The sequence below is a fragment of the Peromyscus eremicus genome, chromosome 6 (genome assembly GCF_949786415.1).
Source record: "Peromyscus eremicus chromosome 6, PerEre_H2_v1, whole genome shotgun sequence".
NCBI classification, from domain to species: Eukaryota; Metazoa; Chordata; class Mammalia; order Rodentia; family Cricetidae; genus Peromyscus; species Peromyscus eremicus.
In genome coordinates this window covers 98,720,601-98,741,677 of record NC_081421.1, presented here as the reverse complement: position 1 = coordinate 98,741,677, position 21,077 = coordinate 98,720,601, and the positions used below count along the sequence as shown (strand labels likewise).

The 21,077-nt window shown below is 40.6% G+C and overlaps 2 protein-coding genes across 7 annotated transcripts in view; one reads left to right on the top strand and one right to left on the bottom strand.

Moving 5' to 3' along the window:
• Nucleotides 1–15,604, bottom strand: part of Zgrf1 (zinc finger GRF-type containing 1) — a 65,657-nt gene extending 50,053 nt beyond the window's left edge. For both annotated transcript variants that reach the window (XM_059266208.1, XM_059266209.1), the window contains exons 1-7: nt 15,328–15,604; nt 13,076–13,166; nt 11,440–11,520; nt 9,056–9,115; nt 7,573–7,758; nt 5,059–7,276; nt 2,209–2,282 (exon numbers count right to left, since the gene is read on the bottom strand). In XM_059266208.1, coding sequence (XP_059122191.1) covers nt 2,209–2,282; nt 5,059–7,276; nt 7,573–7,758; nt 9,056–9,115; nt 11,440–11,520; nt 13,076–13,096 — 2,640 coding nt within the window. In that variant the 5' untranslated portion in view covers nt 13,097–13,166; nt 15,328–15,604. The remainder of the gene's footprint in view (nt 1–2,208; nt 2,283–5,058; nt 7,277–7,572; nt 7,759–9,055; nt 9,116–11,439; nt 11,521–13,075; nt 13,167–15,327) is intronic.
• Nucleotides 1–21,077, top strand: part of Larp7 (La ribonucleoprotein 7, transcriptional regulator) — a 35,804-nt gene that overhangs the window by 3,407 nt on the left and 11,320 nt on the right. For 2 of the 5 annotated variants that reach the window (XM_059266214.1, XM_059266210.1), the window contains exon 2: nt 11,371–11,505. The gene's annotated coding sequence lies outside the window, so the exon portion shown is untranslated. Of the gene's footprint in view, nt 1–9,776; nt 9,889–11,370; nt 11,506–15,784; nt 15,939–19,126; nt 20,828–21,077 lie in introns of those variants that run through there. The other 3 variants (XM_059266211.1, XM_059266213.1, XM_059266212.1) reach the window with 3 other exon arrangements.

Below are 21,077 nucleotides of genomic sequence, written 5' to 3'. Positions count from 1 at the left end.
TTTGGAACTTTGGGCTGGAAAAGCCATTGAGTGTTCGAACCTCAGTAGGCTGCTCCACAGGAGAATGGAAAGTAAATGCTGGGAGCAGGGCAGGCAATGGAGGCTTTGCTTCTGAAGTTTCAGAGGGAAGCAAAGACTCTACCAGGCCACTCGTGTGAAGAATCTGTGTAGTCTGGTCAGCTGGAGCTGGAGAAGAAACCAACATCCTTGAGGTGAAATCTTCTGGAGAGCGGTTGCTCAGAGTCAGCACACAGCTGTGTTCCAGAGGTGGCCAAAGTTGTAACTTGTGTTGGCAGCTGAACTTGGTGGTATAAGAGTCGCCCAAGTGGTACTGGTGGTGAAGGCATGAAGCAGCTGAGGCTTGGCCCTGTGAGGCCAGGAGAGGCCACTGGTGCAGGTGCACCCTCAGTAGCAGCTGAAGGGCCAGGATTAAAGGCGCCATGCAGAGAAGGGAGAGACTGCTGATGAAAGCGCAGCCCAGCTGCTACAAGACTCAGTACCATGGGATGGCCTCCAGGGACAGAAGCAAGTGTAAAGGGAAACCGACCTGAGCCTAGAGGACAAGCTGTATGTGCTGCAGAGGGTGAAGACCCAGAAGTGAGCCAGGTCCCTTGGAGGAGCCCAAATCGTGAGTGAGTCCCAGATATTGGACGTTGAATTATCCATACTGTTGTTTTGTTTTACTTTGCTTTGGTTGTGACTGTGCTCTGGTTCTTCCCTCTTGAAGTAAGGAAGTATTTAACGTTTTATTGATTTCACAGGAGCTCACAGTTTGAAAACTTTGAACTTTTAAGGGGATTCTGGATTTTAAAAGACTGAATTTTTTAAAAAAGATTGATTATAAAGGTATTTAGCTTTTTATTGATTTCACAGGAGCTCACAGTTTAAAAACTTTGAACTTTTAGCCGGGCGGTGGTGGCGCACGCCTTTAATCCCAGCACTCGGGAGGCAGAGCCAGGCGGATCTCTGTGAGTTCGAGGCCAGCCTGGGCTACCAAGTGAGTTCCAGGAAAGGCGCAAAGCTACACAGAGAAACCCTGTCTCGAAAAACAAAACAAAACAAACAAACAAAAAAAAAAACAAGAAACTTTGAACTTTTAAGGGGATTCTAGATTTTAAAAAAGACTGAATTTTTTAAAAAAGATTGATTATAAAGGTATTTAGCTTTTTATTGATTTCACAGGAGCTCACAGTTTAAAAACTTTGAACTTTTAAGGGGATTTTGGATTTTAAAAAAGACTGAATTTGGGGCTGGAGAGATGGCTCAGTGGTTAAGAGCACTGACTGCTCTCCAGGAGGACCTGGGTTCAATCCCCAGCGACCACATGGCAGCTCACAACTGTCTGTAATTCTAGTTCCATGGTACCCAACACCCTCACATAGACATACATGGAGGCAAAAACACTAATGCACATAAAATAAAAGTATATAAATTATATAAAAAAAGAACTTTAAAAAAAAAAAAAGACTGAATTTTTTAAAGATTGATTATAAAGTGTTTGACTTGGTAAATACAATGGGACTTTTTAGGTTTTTAAAAATTCATATTGTGGTGTTTATATTAATATATGATCTTGGAGATAAATAAGAAAGAAAAATTATAGCTTAACAGTAATGCATTCATGTGTCAAGTCGACCAGGGATCAGTTATGCTGGCTAGTCTTGTCAACTTGATACAAGCTAGTCATCAAAGAGGAGGGAGCCTCAATAATATTGAACTATAGAAAAGCCTGTAGGGCATTTTCTTAACTAGTAACTGATGAGGAAAAGTCCAGCCTATTGCGGGTGGTGTCACCCTTGGGCTTGACGGTCTTGAGTTCTATAAGAAAGTGTGAGCATGCCATGGAGAGCAAGTCAGTAAGCAGCACCCCTCCATGGTCTCTGCATCAGCTCCTGCCTACAGGTACCTGCCCTGTTTCAGTTCCTACCCCAACTTCCTTCAATGAACTATGATGTGGAGGTATAAATCAAATAAACCCTGTCCTCCCCAACTTGCTTTTGGTCATAGTGTTTCATCACAGCAATAGCAACCCTAAAAAAGATAATTCTTATCAACTATATGGCAAGAGATGCATAAATAATAGGATGGGGCCATAAGGAGGCAGTAGAGAGAAAGTATGATCAAAGTATATGCTATACACTTATGAAAATACTACTATTTTCTATACAAGAAACATACAGTAGTTTAAAGAGAGAGAGATATATGTACCTGCTGAGAAGGCCACTGCTCAAGAGGACGCTCTAGCAGAGTATGTGAAACTACTGTGGCAGGTGATTTCCTGGCTAGGATGGAAAAATTAAACAGCCTTAGTTATCATATGCACCAAATGGTTCCAAAAATACATTTACTTCTAAAACTGAAGTAATACATTTTAAAAAGGAATGTCTTAATACTGGGTTTAATCTGGAACATGAGTAAAGATTCATTGTATTATTCTGTATAGGCTGGTACATTAAGGCAAAAATTCAATATATTTAAAATAAAAACAGTACTGGTTATTTTCTTTGAAAAAAAGAAAATTAAGACCAGGTGTGGGCACATGCCTTTAATCACAACACTCAGGAAGCAGTACCTCTACCTGACGGATTATAGGTTCAAGGCCAGCCTTGTTTACAGTGAGTTCCAGGACAGCCAAGGATACATAGAGACACCCTGCCTCAAACAAATAAATAAATAAATTTATTTTGCAGGAGTATTTGTCTACATGAATATATATATGCACCATGAGCAGGTTGGGTGCCTACCAAGGCCAGAGAAGATGATGGGAACCAGATCTGGATCCTCTACAAAAGCAGCAAATTCTTTGTAACTGCTGAGTCATCTCTCCAGATCTCTTACTGGTCACTATGTCTTGGTGGGGATATGTTCTTGCAATTCTTGGCACCTAACTTAGAAAACTAATATATTCTAAGTCAATAGAATATATTTTTCACCTATATTACAAATGCTAAAAATGAAGTACTGCCCAATTGTTGAGAACAAGAAAGGTAAGAAAACTTTTACAGTATTGCTATGCACAACCCCAATGGGTCAGGGGAAGCACCAGTCTATCCAAACCTATCTCCAATCCATTTGACTATGGCTTGGGAACTGTGTTTTCTGTGCTGGCCTGCAGCTCACTATGTAGAGCAGAGATCTGCTTCCCAGTGTTGGAATTAAAGCAGGTACTAAACTGCCCAGCCAGCACTGGGAACACAGCAGTGAAAAGGGAATGACAAAGAAGACAACCACACAATTAGACCAGACAAATTCAGAGTACTATAGGAAAGGGTGTCCTACAGAAAGGCGATGTAATATAACACAGAATGTTCTGCAAAGGGCCCTCCTGGCAAGTACACTTAACTGAGAGCTAAAGCAAAGCTAAGCATTACTACAGAAGCAGGTGTGAAAAAGCAAGCAGAGGGTAAGGCTGACAAAGTGACAGGCCAGCAGCATAGAATGAGCACATCCCCAACAAGGCAACACTCTGCCTTATTTTATACTCTACACATAAGTATGTTTTCAGTATAGTTAGTATATCTTTGTTTTCATTGATGATTTCACTATTTTAAAGTCCCCTAGAGTTAGTGCTAGCTAGCGTTCTTAAGTGTGATACAGCTGTGATGTCTGCTGCAGAGAAAATACCAATCCCAGCACTTGAGAGGCAGAGGCAGGCAGATCTCTGAGTTCGAGGCCAGTCTGGTCTACAGAGTGAGTTACAGGACAGCCAGTGCTACACAGACAAACCCTGTCTGGGGAAAAAAAAAAAAAAATTAATTTTAACATTGGGCATCATTTACCTTCATATATTATAGATCAGTTGGAACTATGCAACAAGCTGCTGTCTTAAAACATACCCACATTGAGGCTGGAGAAATGGCTCAGTGGTTAACAACACTGGCTGTTCTTCCAAAAGTCCTGAGTTCAATTCCCAGCAACCACGTGGTGGCTCACAACCATTTATAAACCATCTATAGTGGGATCTGATGCCCTTCTTGGATATAAAGTCATACACACAGATAGAGTACTTACACGTAAAATAAATAAATCTTTAAATACATACCCATAAGCTGGGCAGTGGCGCATGCCTTTAATCCCAGCACTCAGAAGGCAGAGGCAGGTGGATTTCTGAGTTTGAAGCCAGCCTGGCCTACAGAGCAAGTTCTTGGACAGCCAGAGCTACACAAAGAAACCCTGTCTATAAATACCAACAAGCAAACAAACAAACAAAAAACCAAACACACACACATTTAACAGATATCATAAAGGATTAACATTGCAAATACATTATAAAACTGTTTATAAATCAAGAATAAGATTAATACCCATTTAGAATAAACAGATAAAGGTAGGGAGAGTTCATGAAAATGGCAGGATGATTATGAAATCTGAGAGGCTCAACTTCGTTTACTCACAAGTGACTCACAAAGAACTTCACAAAATTGATAGTGTTTTGCTGGCAGTAACACTGTTCTGACAATTTGGCAACTATTGGGTATGCACTGCAGAACGTAGGGAGTAAAGTATACTGAATCAGGGCCCTTTCACACTGTGGGAGTAAAGAACATGACAGAATGGAGTAGAGGACACTCTTGTACCACAGGCTTATAAATGTATAATTATGTAAAGGGAAAGCATCACAGTTTTGGATTGGTATGCTTAAGCTGAACATATCCTTGCTTATTCCTGTCAATGTGTGTTCTGCATACACATGGGGCATCTCAGGAAGGATGCCCTAGAGACTGGTTAATGTTAAGTGGACTGAGGAACTGTGGTAGAAGGAGACTTAGTCATCACTATATTATCCTCTATACTAGAGTTGTCATTACCAAACATATGGGTTACACTGTGTTGAGGGACGGTCTTACATAGCCTACATTGGCCTCAAACTCACTCTACAGTTGAAGGTAACTTTGGATTCTCTTGATACTGCCTATATTTTCCAAGGGCTGAGATTACAGGAATAAGCCACCACGTTCAGCCACCACGCATGTAAATCTCTAATACAGCAGACAGCTAGTATCTTCCTTTCTTTTGAGCTACAAAGGGAACAACCAAAGTAAGAGAGGTGACTCTAACCTTCAGGACTGACATCCGGGTCTCGGATGTGCTGAGCTTCTTGTTGAAGGGCGTGCTTTCTAAACTTCGGTGCCAAGCTTCCTACAGCTGTGCTATGCTCAGACAGTGACTTTAAAAGGGACATGTTATTTATTATTTCAGAAAGATCTGAAGAATTTCTAGAAGTAGCCCAGGATTGTTTGCTTCTCTGTGTAGTTTCCATTTCAAAATGATCACATGGCAAACTTCTAATCTTTCCTAAATCTTCGGATTCAGGAATGTATGCTTCAGTGTCTTTGTAAATAGGGTGTTTTGTTCCCACAGGGTAAAATAAAGAACTAGAAACCTGGGTGTTGGATTCATCTAGTCCACGATATTCAGAGTGATCCTGAGTGGTATTCAATAGCTGGATACTAATGCCACTGCTAGAGACTGATGATAAAATCTGCTCATCATTTTCATCTATGTGACTTCCCAAAATAAAAGGCTGAGGCTGAGTACCTTCTGAGAACAGGTCACTCTTTTCAGGAGCCGGATTAGTGACTGTGTTTAAAAAATAAGGACTATGTAGACCTGTACTTATACCTTTGGGTTTATCTGAGGGCGAAACAATACCATCATTAACTCCACCTCTTTGGATAGGTTTCTCAGCATCTTCTCCGCTATCTCTGGGCACCTCCTCATTCCACTCCTGCGATGAGTCCAGACTGCCCCCTGCATCACCACACTGCTCCCATGCTGCTTCTCCGGTGTCTGCATCTTCATGAGGTCCTGAGTAAAAACCCACACAGGTTCTATCACAAAACTCTGACAACGGGGTCTCCTTAGCAGGAAGGATCTCTTTAGGCCTGCCACTGGCAGAGGGTAGGAGTGGCAAGGGTTTCTGTGCAATTTCTTGGCAGCCTATGTCCCCACATGAATCATCTGTAAGCAAAACTTCCTTTTCCCTTCTCTCTGAATCCGGGGAAAGTTTGTTGTCTTCTTGTGATGCCTCATCAGTGTCACTGGTCTCAAAATTGCTCAAATTAAAAGAAACTTCCAAAAATGGTTGTGAAGGTGGATGAATAGTATCCAGACTTTCTCTATCAGCTCTACTTTTAGAACCTATGTCTGCAATGTCATCAGAGGTCCTAGAGCGGTCACTTAGAGAAGCTTCAACTTCAGCTTGTTTATGTTCGATTTCTGATGAACAGGACAGATACTCTTGTTCCAGTGCTGCGTCTGCGTCTGCCACCTGAATACTTTCTTTAGTGCAAAGCAATCCTTCCATACACACACTGTCATTCTGACTGGAAAGTACTTGGCTATTGTTCTGAATGTCAGGTTTTAAGAAGAAATCCACACTTTCTTTACTGCTGCAGCTAACCAGTAAGTTGTTGTTTTCACAGAATGAAGGCACACCTAAGTTTTCTTCATGCTCCCAGTACTGGCAATTACTGTCTACTGGCTTGTCTTCTCTGTACAATTCTCCCTTTTCAGCACATGTTTCAAAGAGCTCTGCCTTTTTTTCTACCAAAAGTTCAGAATTCAAAATGTTCACATTTTCTTGGGCTTCAGGTTTGTCCTCTGTATCATTCTCATCCGTAGCAGAACAGGGAGGCGACCTCTGGGACGGTAAATACATGGTCCACCGGCTTGTAGTTCTTGGGGGATTTTCTGCCTGTAGCTCACAGCGTAAACTCCCTGAGTTCTTTCTCTCAGCAGACTCTTCCTTTGGCTTAGAAGCGATCTTCGAACACCCCTGTGGTTGTATTTTAGGAAATCGCCCTGTAATCTCACAGGTCAGATCCTTACTCACATTGGTAGATTTGGACTTCAGAAGAGCTAATATTTGTGCTTTGCTTCTGAGGTTTCGTGAAACTCCAGGACAGTGAGATTCCAAACCATTTCTTCTCACAGGCTCACTGGCCAGTAAAGAGTCTGAATGCTGGGTTTCAGAGGTGACGGGAGAGCAAGAGTTGTCCTCTTTACTTAGTGTGTCTGAGTTAATACTGAAGGCTGAAGAGTCAAGTGGAAAAGGCCTGTCATATCTCTCTCTGCTCCTGAAGGTGACAGAATTCTCATGGTCTGCTGGTATATGACTTATATCTTTCTGACCAACAGCAGAAAACAAAGGAGGTGTGCTGGAGAACAGGGAAGGAAATGTCGGGCCAGGTTCCGAATCACCAAACGAGGCAGCTGATTCACCATTTTCTGTAACAGTCACTCTCTTTGGTACTTTATATGGTCTTTGAAAGCCCTAAACACATCAAAACAATCATTAGCTATACCATTATTTCTAAGGAAAATGTGAAATAAATTTGCTAAAAGGAATAACAAAGAAATGTATGTCTTGCCCAAGGTAAAGAACATTTAAATTTTGCTAAATTAAAATATAAACATTTATTATTAAGACTTTTCTAACATGTTTTTACTTTGTTACCTAAATAAACTAAAACGTACCATTTTAACAGTAACCCACCATAAAAATTTACTAGTTTCCAAAATAACTTTATAACTATACACTTAAATATTAGTTTCCACACAGAAACTTACAGTAGCCTTCCTTTTTAAGCCAGAGGGCTGACACCCAAGAGACCGGCTCGAGGATATAAATGACCTTGGACCTGACTCCAGGGCTTCCCTAGTACCATCTGTTTTAACAGCTCGGCTTCCAGCAGTCTTAGCCTCCTCAACTGTGATTAAGTATCGCTCACTTTCCAAGTCATCGCCAGGTTTCACCTAATTTTAAAGAATAAACATCAAAATTGCATTTGGGTAATTTTATTTTCCATATATTCCAGCAGGCTCACTAGCAATGAACAAGATCCAACAAATATTCAACAAAGTTGCTAAAGAAATCAATCGGTAACTAAATCCTTCAACTATTCATTATTATGCACAAGTTAACCATCAAAAACACAAAAAAAGATAATAATGCAATAAAACGTCTCTAATGTGTTCTTCAGCAGCATATACTGTGGTGCTGCTGAGACCCTTTATCACATGCTAAGAACACAAAGTCAAGCAGAAAGCTTCCTTTAACATAATTCACTTAGAATCCATACAACTAAATGCAATATTTTAAAAACTCAAAGCCATTAGTTACCAATTCTGTATCCTTATAAATGTATGTGAATTAGAATTTCATAATTATCACAAATATTAACTTTAATTACATACATAACCACATGCCCTGAAAAAGAGTATTTTTTAAGTCATCAATTTGTCACCAACTCTAGAGTCAAACACTAAGATTATCAATTTAGAAAATATATCTTTATCATGAAATGTTTAGTAATGAAACTACTTAGGCTAAAATAGCAGTAGCTACATTAATTAAGCACCTACTAAGAAAATGTCTCTCCTAGACCCTCTTTCATAAATCTAGAAGACCAACCACTATTAATGACACAAGATTTCATGGCAAAATACCCACATAGTGATGTTAATGAATTTTAACACATGAAATTATATTAGGTAATTTCTAATCTTCTGAACAATGCTGATCTATGTTTCTAGTTGAGGAGTAGACACAGGTCATGAGCTACACAGGAGGTATTTCAGAGTCTGGAAGACACACAAAGCAGTTCTAATGCCTTCCTCAAATATAAGAAAAACAAAGAAAATATATATATATATTTTTTTGAGAAAGTACTTAAATGGGAATCATTTCAAAGACTATCAACCACCATGTAAAGGTTAAAGACAGAGCTCAGCAGTGGAATACATACTCCATCCCAACACAACAAAACCTCACCTAACAGGAGCTGATTCTAGAGTCACATCCTAGGTTTGACTATGTCCTGCAACCACCATTCTTTGATCATCAACATGCTACTAAGCCTTTCTGTGCTGCATTCCTAATGTACAAACCTCGTACCATTGTCATAAAAACTAAAGGCTGTTAGCAGAAGGTACAACTACAGTAAGAACAAGAAGACAGCATCAGTACTATGACTAAACCATCAACAACATTCATAAAGATCTAAGTAAATGTTTAAATTTCAAGGGAAGTAATGTAAACACATTAAAATACCTCAAGGCACTTCAGAAATAGACTTTCCAAACATGCTCCTTTGTCGTCATACAAAATGGCCTGTTACAAAACAAGATAAAAGTTACAAATTTTTCTTTTGCATTTCTTAGAATCTTCAATAGCAAATCAAAATTTGTCATATAAGTAAAAGAATCACATCATTCTGTAACTTGAATTTGAAATATACTTTCTATTTCCAATGTTACTGCATCCCCTGAGCATGACAGCTGAGGTACAGAGGAAGAAATTCAGGGACTCAGGCACTGGGGCCAGCTCAGTAAAGCACGTGTTGACAAGCAAAGGACGAGAAATCAGTCCCCAGTATGTAAAAGACTGGTGTGGTAGTGTGAGCCTGTATCCCTAGGAGAGGCAGATGGAGACAGCAGGCCAGTCCAGCAATTGGTGAGCTCTGAGTTCAGTCAAAGACCTGTCTCAAAAAAATATATAAGGTGGATAGGAGACATCCAATGTGGATTTCTAGCCTCTACACGTTCACGCACACATATACACACCACCCCCAACACCCTTAAGAAAATAGAGAAAGAGAAATAAAAAAATGTAATTCCTACCAGAAGGATCCTTGAATGGAACCTACCAGAAGGATCCTTGAATAGAACCTATCAGAAGGATCCTTGAATGGAATTGGGAAGAAAATAGAACTGGAATATATTGAATGGGGCCAATCAGAAATGAGATCATGGACTGGAAAGATGGATCAGTGGTTAAGAATACTTGCTTCCAGAAGATATGAGTTCCATTCTCAGCACCCATGACACGTGACTCATAAGTGCCTGTAACTCCAACTCCAATGTCTTTAGAAATTTACAAAATAAGTAAGTAAATAAATAAGTAAATAAATAAATAAAGCCAGGTGTGGTGGTGCATGCCTGTAATCTACCACTTGGGAGGCAAAGGCAGGTGGATCTCTGTGAGTTCAAGACCAGCCTGTTTTACATCATAAGACCCTGTCTAAATATGCTTTCATAAATTGAACTTTCAGGCTTAAGGCAAAGCTAGTGTTTTTTAAATAATTTATTTGTATTTTGTGTACATTGGTGTTTTGTTTGCATGTATATCTGTATAAGGGTGTCAGATCCCCTGGAACAGGAGTTACAGACAGTTGTGAGCTGCCATGTGGGTGCTAGGAATTAAAACCAGATCCTCTGGAAGAGCAGTCAGTGCTCTTAACCACTGAGCCATCTCTCCAGCCCACAAAACTAGTTTTTATTTTCACAAATTAATTAAATATTTTTTTTAAATACAATAAATAGCCAGGCGGTGGTAGCACATGCCTTTAATCCCAGCACTTGGGAGGCAGAGGCAGGCAGATCTGTTAGTTCAAGGCCAGCCTGGTCCAAAAAGCGAGTTCCAGGACAGCCAGAACTGTTACACAGAGAAACCCTGTTTCAGAAAAAAAAAAAAAAAAAAAAAAAAAAAACAACCCAGTAAATAACCTCTTCCCTACTGAATAGCTTCCTTCAGTAATAGCTTTACAAGAGTGGTTCTCAACCTGGGGGTTCTGACCCTCTGGCAAACCTCTATCTCCAAAAAGATTTACATTACAATTAATAACAATAGCAAATAGCAAAATTACAGTTAGGAAGTAGCAACAAAACTAATTTTATGGTTGTGGGTCACCACAACACGAAGACTTGTATTAAAGGATCACAGCATTAGGAAAGTTGAGAACCCCCAATTTACAATGGCAGAGAAGTAGAATAAAGACAGAATGTGAAGGGCCTTAATAGCTTCACGTAAGACCATGTGTTTGATCAGGAGCTCATGGCTGTCATTAGTATGCACACAATATCACAAACTCACAACCAAGTTTCTGCAATAAGTTAATATAAAAAAAAAAGACTTAGCTAGAGCAGGTTGTGGTGGCACACCCCTTTAATCCCAGCACTCAGGTGGCAGAGGCAGGAGCATCTCTGAGTTTGAGGCCAGGCTGGTTTACAGAGAGAGTTCTAGGACAGCCAGGGCTACACAGAGAAACCCTGTCTTGGAAAAAAAAAAAAAAAAAAAACTTACTAGAAAATGGGCCCTGGAGCCATATCTAAGCTCACGAATGACTCTTGCATTTTCAGCTGGGACTCCTGGTAAGATGTGCCTGAGCCCTCAGTTTTATCATCAGTAAAATAAAAACAAAATGCCTAACTCTCAGGTGAGTTGTGCAAACTAAACTGATAGACTGAAGGCATTATGACCAGCTCACTGAACTTTCATAATATACAAAAAACATATAAAAATGATCTGAAATTTTCTTTTTCACATCATGGCAACGTGTGGACTAACTAACAGTTTATTATCAACAGCTATCCTAATGCTCAATGACAAGTCAAGAAGACAGCTGTTCCACGCTGCGTCAACTGCTTGGCTCTCACCTTGTTGCCTAAGGGAGTGATCTTCAGAACTCCATCTTGCCACACTTTTGACTTCTTCATCTTTTGGTGAGTATATAGGACCTTATTTCCAAAAGTACAGAAGAAATCATTGCTATTTACACATTTAAAATTGTACAGTTTATAGGCCATACAAAATAAAATATCCCATATCAAAATAATAACACAAGTATCACCACAGTAACAGTATCAGTGAAAGAGTCTGGAGGTGTAGCTCAATGACAGACAGAGGGCAGGCTCAGCATCAGGAGGCCCTGACTTTAACCCGCAGCGTAAAAAAAGGAAACAAACAATTTTAAGGAGAGGAAGACAGTCTACTAGCTGGGTAGTACCAAAAGGCAAAGGAAGAAAGCGCAAGTAAAAGCCTAAAGAGTCTTTTAGTTATTGAGCATTAAAAATAATTGTGAGCTGGCACATCATCAGCGGGAAGGAAAAACAGTTACTGGGTTACACATTACTTCTTATTCACATAGCTCTCTGAGTACAGTCCAAAGACTGGACAGTCTGCCCAACCTTCACAGCATCTGAGGTCAGAACAATTTCACGCTGTTTTGTCTTTAGACTCCCCCTCCATTAGTGGAAGAGTGGAGTTTCTAAGCATTATATGTGGTGCCAGATTCAATTACAGATTGAATACAGAAACAGTGTGAAGATCCAGCTGACTATTACTAAATCAAATGTTAAAGAAATTTAGAGGAAAAAGATGCCTATCGATGCAGGGGTTTGGAGACACAGCTCAGCTAAAAAGCATTTACCTCAAAGGACCTGACTTTGAGCCCCAGAGTCTACATAAAATGCTGGACATGGTGATGCATTCTAGGCAGACACAGGAGGATATCTAGGATCCCAGCCAATCTAACCTAATTGGTTAGCTCCAGGCCAATAAAAGACCCTGTCAAATTTAGTTACTTACCATTAAAAGTGTAAATGTTACATTAAAATGTAACATATTAGCCACTTTTTAATGAGTATTTTACACTGTTTTTATGTCTAACATAAATAATATTTAAGACCAAATAATGTGTCACTATAGATAGGGATGTCACCATTGGCAGGTCTTAAAGTGAAAAATGTTGTTTCCTAGTCCAAAGCTTCCAAAGAAGATTTACAAATGACTTTTATAGTATATACAAATGAGGAGGAGGAGGAGACGACATAGGCTTGCCAGATAAAATATAGTACAATATTTGGGACTCAATTATACTAGAAAACTATTTACTGTTTATCTAAGATTCAAATTTAGCTTAATATCCTGTTTCTTTTGGTTTTGCTGAATCTAGCAATGCTAACAAGACATTTGAGAGAGAAAGGAAGAAATTAAAGGAGAGGGAAGGAAGGGAGGAGGAAGGAAAACATTAGTCAGATTTAGGAGCTTAGGACGTAATTCAATTAGTAGCGTGTTTGCCAGGTACGCAGGAGACTGGTTTTGAGTCCCAGCACCACAGACACAGGATGTGGGCATGCACACCTATAATCCCAGCACTTGGGAGAAAAAAGCAAGAGGATCAGAAATTCTAGGTAACACTGAATTTCATCAAGAGTTTGAGGCCAGCCTGCCATACATGAGATCCTGTCCCCTGCCCTTCTCCCCACAAAAAGGAAAATTATTAAGACTTACAATAAATTCTTGACTTTCCATTGTTTCTTCTGAAATTATAAGCTAGTCAGGTCCAGAAAATAATCAGTTTTTATTCAACAGTTTATATCCTCTAAAATGAAAAACAGCAAATGGTCAATCAACCCGGATAAAAAGAATAAGTATCAAATACAAAGTTTCTCAATAAATCTTGACTAGAGACAGAAACTAAAGAATTCCAAGATTATCAGTCTATCTAGCCACCAAGTGAAACAAAAGTGTATCTGTCACGGAGGACACAACATACTGGAAAATAAAGATAAAACTAAGTAAAATTCATAAACTTATTAGTAATCTGTAAACATCTCTCTAGGTGCCTTAATATGTATCAGAAAATGGATTTTTTTCCTTCAACATGTTTTGCTCCTTAGAACCCAAATTCAATTTTTTTTCTAAAGCATTATAGTCACCACAAGATGGCCCCCTTGTGTCTTAAATTTTTCCTGTTAAAGTAGTTCCTTCGTATCCAGGGACTAGTTTCAGGACCACAAATATCAACATCTGTAGCCACTTGAGTTCACATAAATGTCAAAGTTTTTGCTTATAATATAGGAGCATGTACACATTCTCCAACATACATTAAATCATCCCTAGATTAGTTATACCTAATGCATTGTAAGCAATATGCAAATAGTGAGTGATTAAACTGTATTGTTTAAGAAATGATAGCTGGGCAGTGGTGGCGCATGTCTTTAATCCCAGCACTCGGGAAGCAGAGGAAGGCAAATTTCTGTGAGTTCGAGTCCAGCCTGGTCTCCAGAGTAAGCTCCAAAACAGTCAGGGCTGTTACACAGAGAAACCCTGTCTCCCTGCCCCCACTCCCCCCACCCCCAAAAAAAAGGGAGCGAGAAAAAGCCAAAGCAAGCAGTCAGGCTTGGTGGCACACATCTTTTTGTTTGTAGGGGTTTTTTTTTTTTTTTTTGGTTTTTTGTTTGTGTGTGTGTGTGTGTGTGTGTGTGTGTGTGTGTGTGTGTGTGTGTGTGGGTTTCCCTGCGTAGCCTTGGCTGTCCTAGAAATAACTCTGTAGACCAGGTTGGCCTACAACTCACAGAGATCCTCCTTCCTCTGCCTCCTGAGTACTGGGATTAAAGGCATGCACCACCACAAACCCAGCTGGCACACATCTCTGATTCAAGAGCAAGGGCAGCAGAGTCAAGTGGGTCTCTGTGTGTTCAAGGCCAGCCTGGTAGCCTGGTCTACATAGACAGCTCCAGGACAGCCAGGACTACATAACTAAGAGAGACCCTGTCTTAAAAAAAAAAAAACAAAAAAGAATTATAACAAAAAAATCTGCATGCTCAGTACTGAAAATTTTTTTCTGAATATTTCCAGTCTACAGCTGGCTGAATTCAGTTACAGAGGGCAGACTATATACCTTAGTCAATGTAACACAACACCATTGGACCAAATATGCATTATATTATACCTCTTCAAGGAAACATCTTTGCTTTCCTTTCTTTACCCAGCCCTAGGGGCTGACAACAGGGTCCTGTGTAAGCTAAGTAATAATGCTTCCACATGCCCAGTCCTTTCTGTTTGTTCGAAACAGGATCTGGCCTGTTGTACAATCCTCTTGTCTTGACCCCTGGAGTAGCTGGGATATTACAGGTAATGCGCCACAACACCCAAGAAGAAAAATCTTTTTGAACAGTGTTGCCATAGCTACTGTAACTATCCTGTTACTGGGGGGGGGGGGAGAATATATATATACAGTCAGATTTTGAAACCTGGAATCATCGATGGTGAACTGAAGCACACAGTGAGTACACATATCTTCAAGTCGTTCCATAGACATGACCTGACCACTACACGAAAACGAGTCAGTAATGAACATTTTAGGTCCTATCCTTGATCTATTCAACTAGAAAGTCCGGTTCTGGAACCCAACAAGCCCTCTTCAGGGATGGTGACTCCCAAACCGGAAGCAATATGCACAGCGGCCTGATCCCTTACTAGCACAGTACAGGTTGAGCGCTAGAGGGCGAGGTGAGCAATAAGGCGGGAGTCATCAGTACCAGTAATCGGATGTATACAACCTTTCTTCTGTTATGCTGAGGAGTGAGAGCTTTCCGTGAAGACAGCGGGAAGCCGTTGGCATAACCTTGCTTTATGAGGAAAGCTGCTACAGCATTCACCAAGCCAGCCCAAGGTCCTAGGTTCGCTCCCCAGCACCGCCCAAACCACGCACATCCTGTTAAGAAACCACCAGTACAAATAACTAAAAGAAACATTACTTTTCACTTGCCAAATTTGGACTAATCAAAGGTTTGTGTCCCTAAATAAAACAATGGAGCCTCGGTCCTTTGTCAGCCCCTAAAATAACAACGACGAGGACGGGGCTTAATGGTGACCGCCTCACCCAGCATCCTAACGGCGCCCCGTGGGCCGCTTCCGTGGAGGTGACTCAGTGTCCAGACTCTCCCAACCGTGCCAAGTCTCCCGGCCTAGCCGCCCTCCATCCCCTAGAAGAAAGTCTTCACCTCCTCACTGACACAGAATCCACTTTCGAATTTCTCCCGCGAACTGGCGTGACGTCATCAACCAGGGACGGTGCCGCTGAGGCTCCACCCACCCCCCCGCCGCCGCCGCCGTTCGCCAACCACCAATGGAATTCCACATCGAAGCGCGCTCCCCGCCTGGCTCCGCCCCCTTCGATCCCGCCCCCCGAGAGGCGTCGCCTGTGACGTCACACGGAAGCCGCGGCTCGGACCCTGCTTTCCACAGTGGGCTGAGACGAAGCGCGTCGCTCGTCGGATGACGCGAATTTACGCCGACTCGAAGGCTCGGGGGACAGAAAGCGTGGAAGAAGGCAGTCGCTGAGCGTGGATTTGGGGACGCGAGCGGAGTAAGTCGCAGATGGCCTCTTGCAGAGCCGCTCAGACCCGGTGAAGTGTAAACTCTGAGTCCGGTCTCCTGAGGTCCACCCTACTAGCTGTGGTCCGACCCACCCCGCCCCCCTCATCGCCGGTCCGTTGGCTTGGCTACTCTGTGCGCACGCGCAGTTCTCTGGCCGCGCTTGCAGTTCCAATCTTAGGGCAGAGGGGGCGAGCCGAGCTTAGTGTTGGGAGTTTGGGGGCACGCCCGGCTTCTGGGAGGGTGTCCTTGCGGAAGTGCAGTTGCTGAGTGGAGCTGTGGGAGCTAGGCAGGTTGGGGATGAGCTTCGGCTTCCAAAGGACAGCAGTTGCGAGGACTCGCATTCTAAAATTGTCTTTTCTTTTGCAAACCGTTCGTCCTTTTAGCCTCCTATAGAAAATACGTTTTAAGAAGGAGCTAACAATAAGTGATGAGTATTAAGTTCCGAGTGCGTTTATGAGGAGCTAAGGAAAATTAAGAGTGGACAGTTCGCTGAGACTGGAAGCCCTCAAGAAGACTACATTTAGTAGTCCTTCGAAGCAGGGCCGTGGTGGGAAGTCGAATGGGTTTATAAAGGGTAGTTACACTAGAAGGTTCTTCGGAGCAAAGATCCAAGCCACTAAGTGCTTTGCTACCTTTCAATAGTCTTGCCTTGACCACAACTTTGGTTCTCAATCTTTTGGGTACACTTCTTTTTGTTCATAACCTGAAAAATGTCATGGCCAAGTTTCTTTGGAAATTTTACATGGACCCACGGAAACATTTTGCATATGATTTTACAAGCAAAAGCTGTGACTTTGAAATTGGGAAAAAAAAATTTTTATTTTACATCTAGTATAGTTCACTTCCAGATTATCTATGACATTCACTGTCTTTGAACAACGTTACAACTTTGTAACTTGTAGAAAAGCGTAAAAGATGGAAACCGTGTTTGCCCTAATAAGATGTAATTAGTTATTGCCCTGACCAATGTCTGTTAACATTCATTTCAACTTTCTACGGCATACTGATCTGGTCTTTGCTCCTTTAAATGGATTTGTAGCACTTAGTTTTGCCATATTCATTTTTTATTTGTACAAGCATGATTATACCTTTTCTTTAAAATTTATCTTCTAACCATCTCATGGATTCCTAAGATTTCTTGAAACTCACCTGAAGTGTCACGGACTTCAGATTAAGAATTCCTGGATCAGGTTATAGTATGAGTAATGACAAACTGTAGAAGCTTCTACTAAAAGATAGGCAATATAACATTTAAACATATCAATGGTTTGCTTACCTAGCTAGGTTTGACTAAATTACATAACCTTTTGTCCTCCTTTTAAAAAGTTGAAAGAAACTACATAGTAGGATTGTAAAGATTTAGAACAGTGTATATAAAGTGACTGGCATTATTTCACAGTATTTTTTTATTCTTTGTTCCAAGACCATGTTTGTTTGTTTGTTTGTTTGTTTGTTTGTGTAAAGGGTGTTTCTAGCTGTCCTGGAACTTGCTCTGAAGAGCAGGTTGGCTTTGGACTCAGAGATCCGCCTCCTGAGTGCTAGGATTAAAGTTGTGTGTCACCACGCCCATTTAGCAGTATCTTAATACTTAGGGCACCACAAGAAAAATGATAAGGAATTACTAATGTTGCAAGTTGAGAAATAAACTTCACAAACCATATCAATGTTATGGGCATGTGACACATAGCCTTCTGTAAAGGATAGATGACTTCTAGAGCATGCTATAAACTTATCATATTCTAATGACAGTTGTGGAAAACACTAAAGGGGGATGAGAGCCTTTTCAAAGATCAAATTGGTAGGATTTAGTGACCAGTTGGTAAAGAATAACATGGCTACATATTATGTTCTCCAGAGCAGCTGGTTTTGTTTTGAGAATCTTTTTTTAACTTAAGTATATATGTGTCTGAATGTATGCATGTGTACCACATGCCCACAGAGGTCAGAAGAATGCTTTGGATCCCCTAGAACTAGAGTTATAGGAGCTTGTGAGCTTTGACTTCTAGGAACTGAACCTGTGTCCTCATGAGCAGTGAGTGTTCTTAACCACTATGCTATCTCTGAAGACCTCTCCACAGCAGCATTTTTAAGTGTTGAAATTACATTTTTTCTAATTAATCTTCACAGTAACTCTATTATATAGATAAGATTTGTATCCACATTTTATGAACCACAGAGATGAGGAAACTTATTCCAAGTACATACAGGCTTGCTTGATCAAATTTGTGGGTTACAGTGTTAGTGAGGGTAAATGGGCTTTGGAAGGAAAGGATAAATAGCCTTTGGAATGTTATTATAGAACCCTGGGAAATTACAAATAGCATTGAGAGTATAGCAAGGACTGAGGAGTAGTTCAGTGGTAGGATATTGGCCTAGGATATGGAAGACTGTCAGCATGAGGGAGACAGACAAAAGAGGGTGAAGGTGTAGGGTCTCTGTAACCTAGGTATTGCCATGTCACTAACTGGTCTCTTCAGGCCCAGTGTAAGGAGGCTAAATTGTTCTATAGTTTATGTGACTTTCTGTTTAATCTGTATCGTGTTCTAAATTAAAGGTGTATTTTATCATTCTGAGCTGGAATATGCTAAGCTACAAAAGTAACCCTTAAGAGAAACAGGAAGGGGCTGGAGAGATGGTTTAGAGGTTAAGAGCACCGACTGCTCTTCCAGAGGTCCTGAGTTCAATTCCCAGCACCCACATGGTGGTTCAAAACCATCTGTAATGAGATCTGGTGCCCTCTTCTGTATACATAATAAATAAATAAATCTTAAAAAAAAAAAAAAAAAGAGAGAAACAGGAAGGAGGGCCTCTAAGCTAAGAGAGTGGACTGATAACCAAGGCGTTCTGTGGTTGTTTTTATTTATTTATTTATTATGCATTGTTGTTTTGCCTGTGTAAGGGTGTCCGTCCCATGGAACCAGAGTTACAGACAGTCTTGAGATGCCATGTGGGTGCTGGGAATTGAGCCAGGGTCCAGTGGAAGAACAGTCAGTGCTCTTAACCGCTAGGCCATCTCTCCAGCCCCACATTCTGTTTTTCTACTCTTCTGTCTACCCTGCTTTAGAGCTAGTAGATGTAGAGAGTGTGGCTATAGAGATTCCACTATGCCTTGTTTAGATCAGTGCTTCTCAACCTTCCTAATGCTGCGACCCTTTAATGCAGTCTCTCATGGTGTGGTGACACCAACCATAAAACTATTTTGTTGCAATTTCATTACTAATTTTGCTACTGTTCTGAATTGTAATGTAAACTTCTGTTTGATATGGGACCTGGAATAGGTCTCGACCCACAGGTTGAGAACCACTGCCTTGGACTGTTGGCTTTAATGGAAAAGAACTGTATAGTTTGAAGTCTGCCCTTTCTAAGTAACAGTTAGCAGTAGAGCCTGCTGTGTGATCGTTGTAGTCTATATTTATAGTTATACCTTACCGCCTTAGAAAAGAATTTGAAATGCTTAATGCCATATTTTCGTGATATAGACAAGGCTGGCTTCAGACTCACAGAGGTCTACTTGCCCGTACCTCATGAGTGCTGGGATTTAGATGTATACAACCATGCCCAACTCTGGGTACTTTTAAATATATCTAACCACTTCACAAATATGTAGTGACCAAATTGAAGCCTCTGCCTCTCTATATTTAGATTATAGTGGGGTAGATAGACAACTCTTAATTCCAGAGAGTGATGAGCATAGAAAGAAAAGTTTGGAGTATAGTTTACTTTGACATCAAGGGTACTATTTTAGGTTGGATGAAAGAAAAGGCCTCTCTGAGACAGTGACATTCACAGATCTGGGTGAATATTAAACTATACAGGTGTTGGGGAAAGAGACAGCAGAAAGAACAAAGGCCTGCAGACAGAAATGGCTTTAGCATATTTAAGGAACTTAGGGGTGACATGTTATAAGCTTGCTGAAAGGAGTTGTGGAAGATAAAGTTGGAGAAATGTGTCCAGGTCAGATTATATAGGACCTAGTAAACCACTGTAAGGTCTTTGGACTCTGTGCTGAATGTGTTAAGTCTTTGGGAGTGTTTGTACAAAGAATTGTCCTGATTTACATATTTTAGTGATTATTAGCCTGTGTAGAAAATGGATTATAAGAAAGCAGTAGTAGAAGCAAGTAAACTATTAAGGAAGATCTTGAATAGTTAAGTGAGACATGATAATAACTTGCAGTTAAGTGGTTTATTTGAATGAGAAGTGTTAATGTTCAGGCTATATTTTAAAGCCAGTGCTAGTACAACTGCTAATGAATTGACTGTACAGTGGGAGGAATTGAGACTACTTTCTGATCTTACTCTCTGTCTTGTAGTTGGTATTTCTCAATGTGGTAAAAATCTGTTAAAAGTTTAGAATTTGGGGCAGGAGAGATGGCTCAGAGGTTAAGAGCACTGCTTGTTCTTCCAGAGGTCCTGGGTTCAATTCCCAGCAACCACATGGTGGTTCACAACCATCTGTAATGAGATCTGGTGCCCTCTTCTGGCTTGCGGGCATATATGCAGACAGAACACTGTATACACAATAAATAAATCTTTAAAAAATAAATTTAGAATTCTGTTTTTATCATGGTAAGTTTAAGATACCCTCTAAATGAACAAATGGAGATGTCAAGTACAATTGACTATTGGAATTTGGAACTAGTGAGAGAATGTGGTTTGTGAGGTGTATATATATAGCCCAATACTGATTAGCAGGACCCTCAGAAAGCTTGAGTCAAGAACAGAGGCCAAGATCCAAGATATGAGTCTAGTCATAGACAACGTATTAAGGTAAAACACAGTAGAATAAACTAGAAAAGGGAAACTCTTTAAAACTTTATGAAGAAGAAAAGATCTACAATGAAGGAATTTCTCACTGTAAGTGCTGCTGGGAGGTCAGGTAAGCACTGGGCTCAAGCAGACACTGAGCTCTAATAATAGAGTTCCACTAGAGTGGTAGGAATGAAATCTATGAGGCCCCTGGTTAGTCACCTTTTGTTTTGCCAGATGTTGTATACTTGTATACTTGTATACAACATCTTTTTCTATGCTTTCTCTATACTTTCAAAATTGGTACTTGACCAGCTTTATAACATGCTTTAACAATGCCAAAAGTTGACTGGTTGAGTGAGATGCATCAAGGTCTTGCT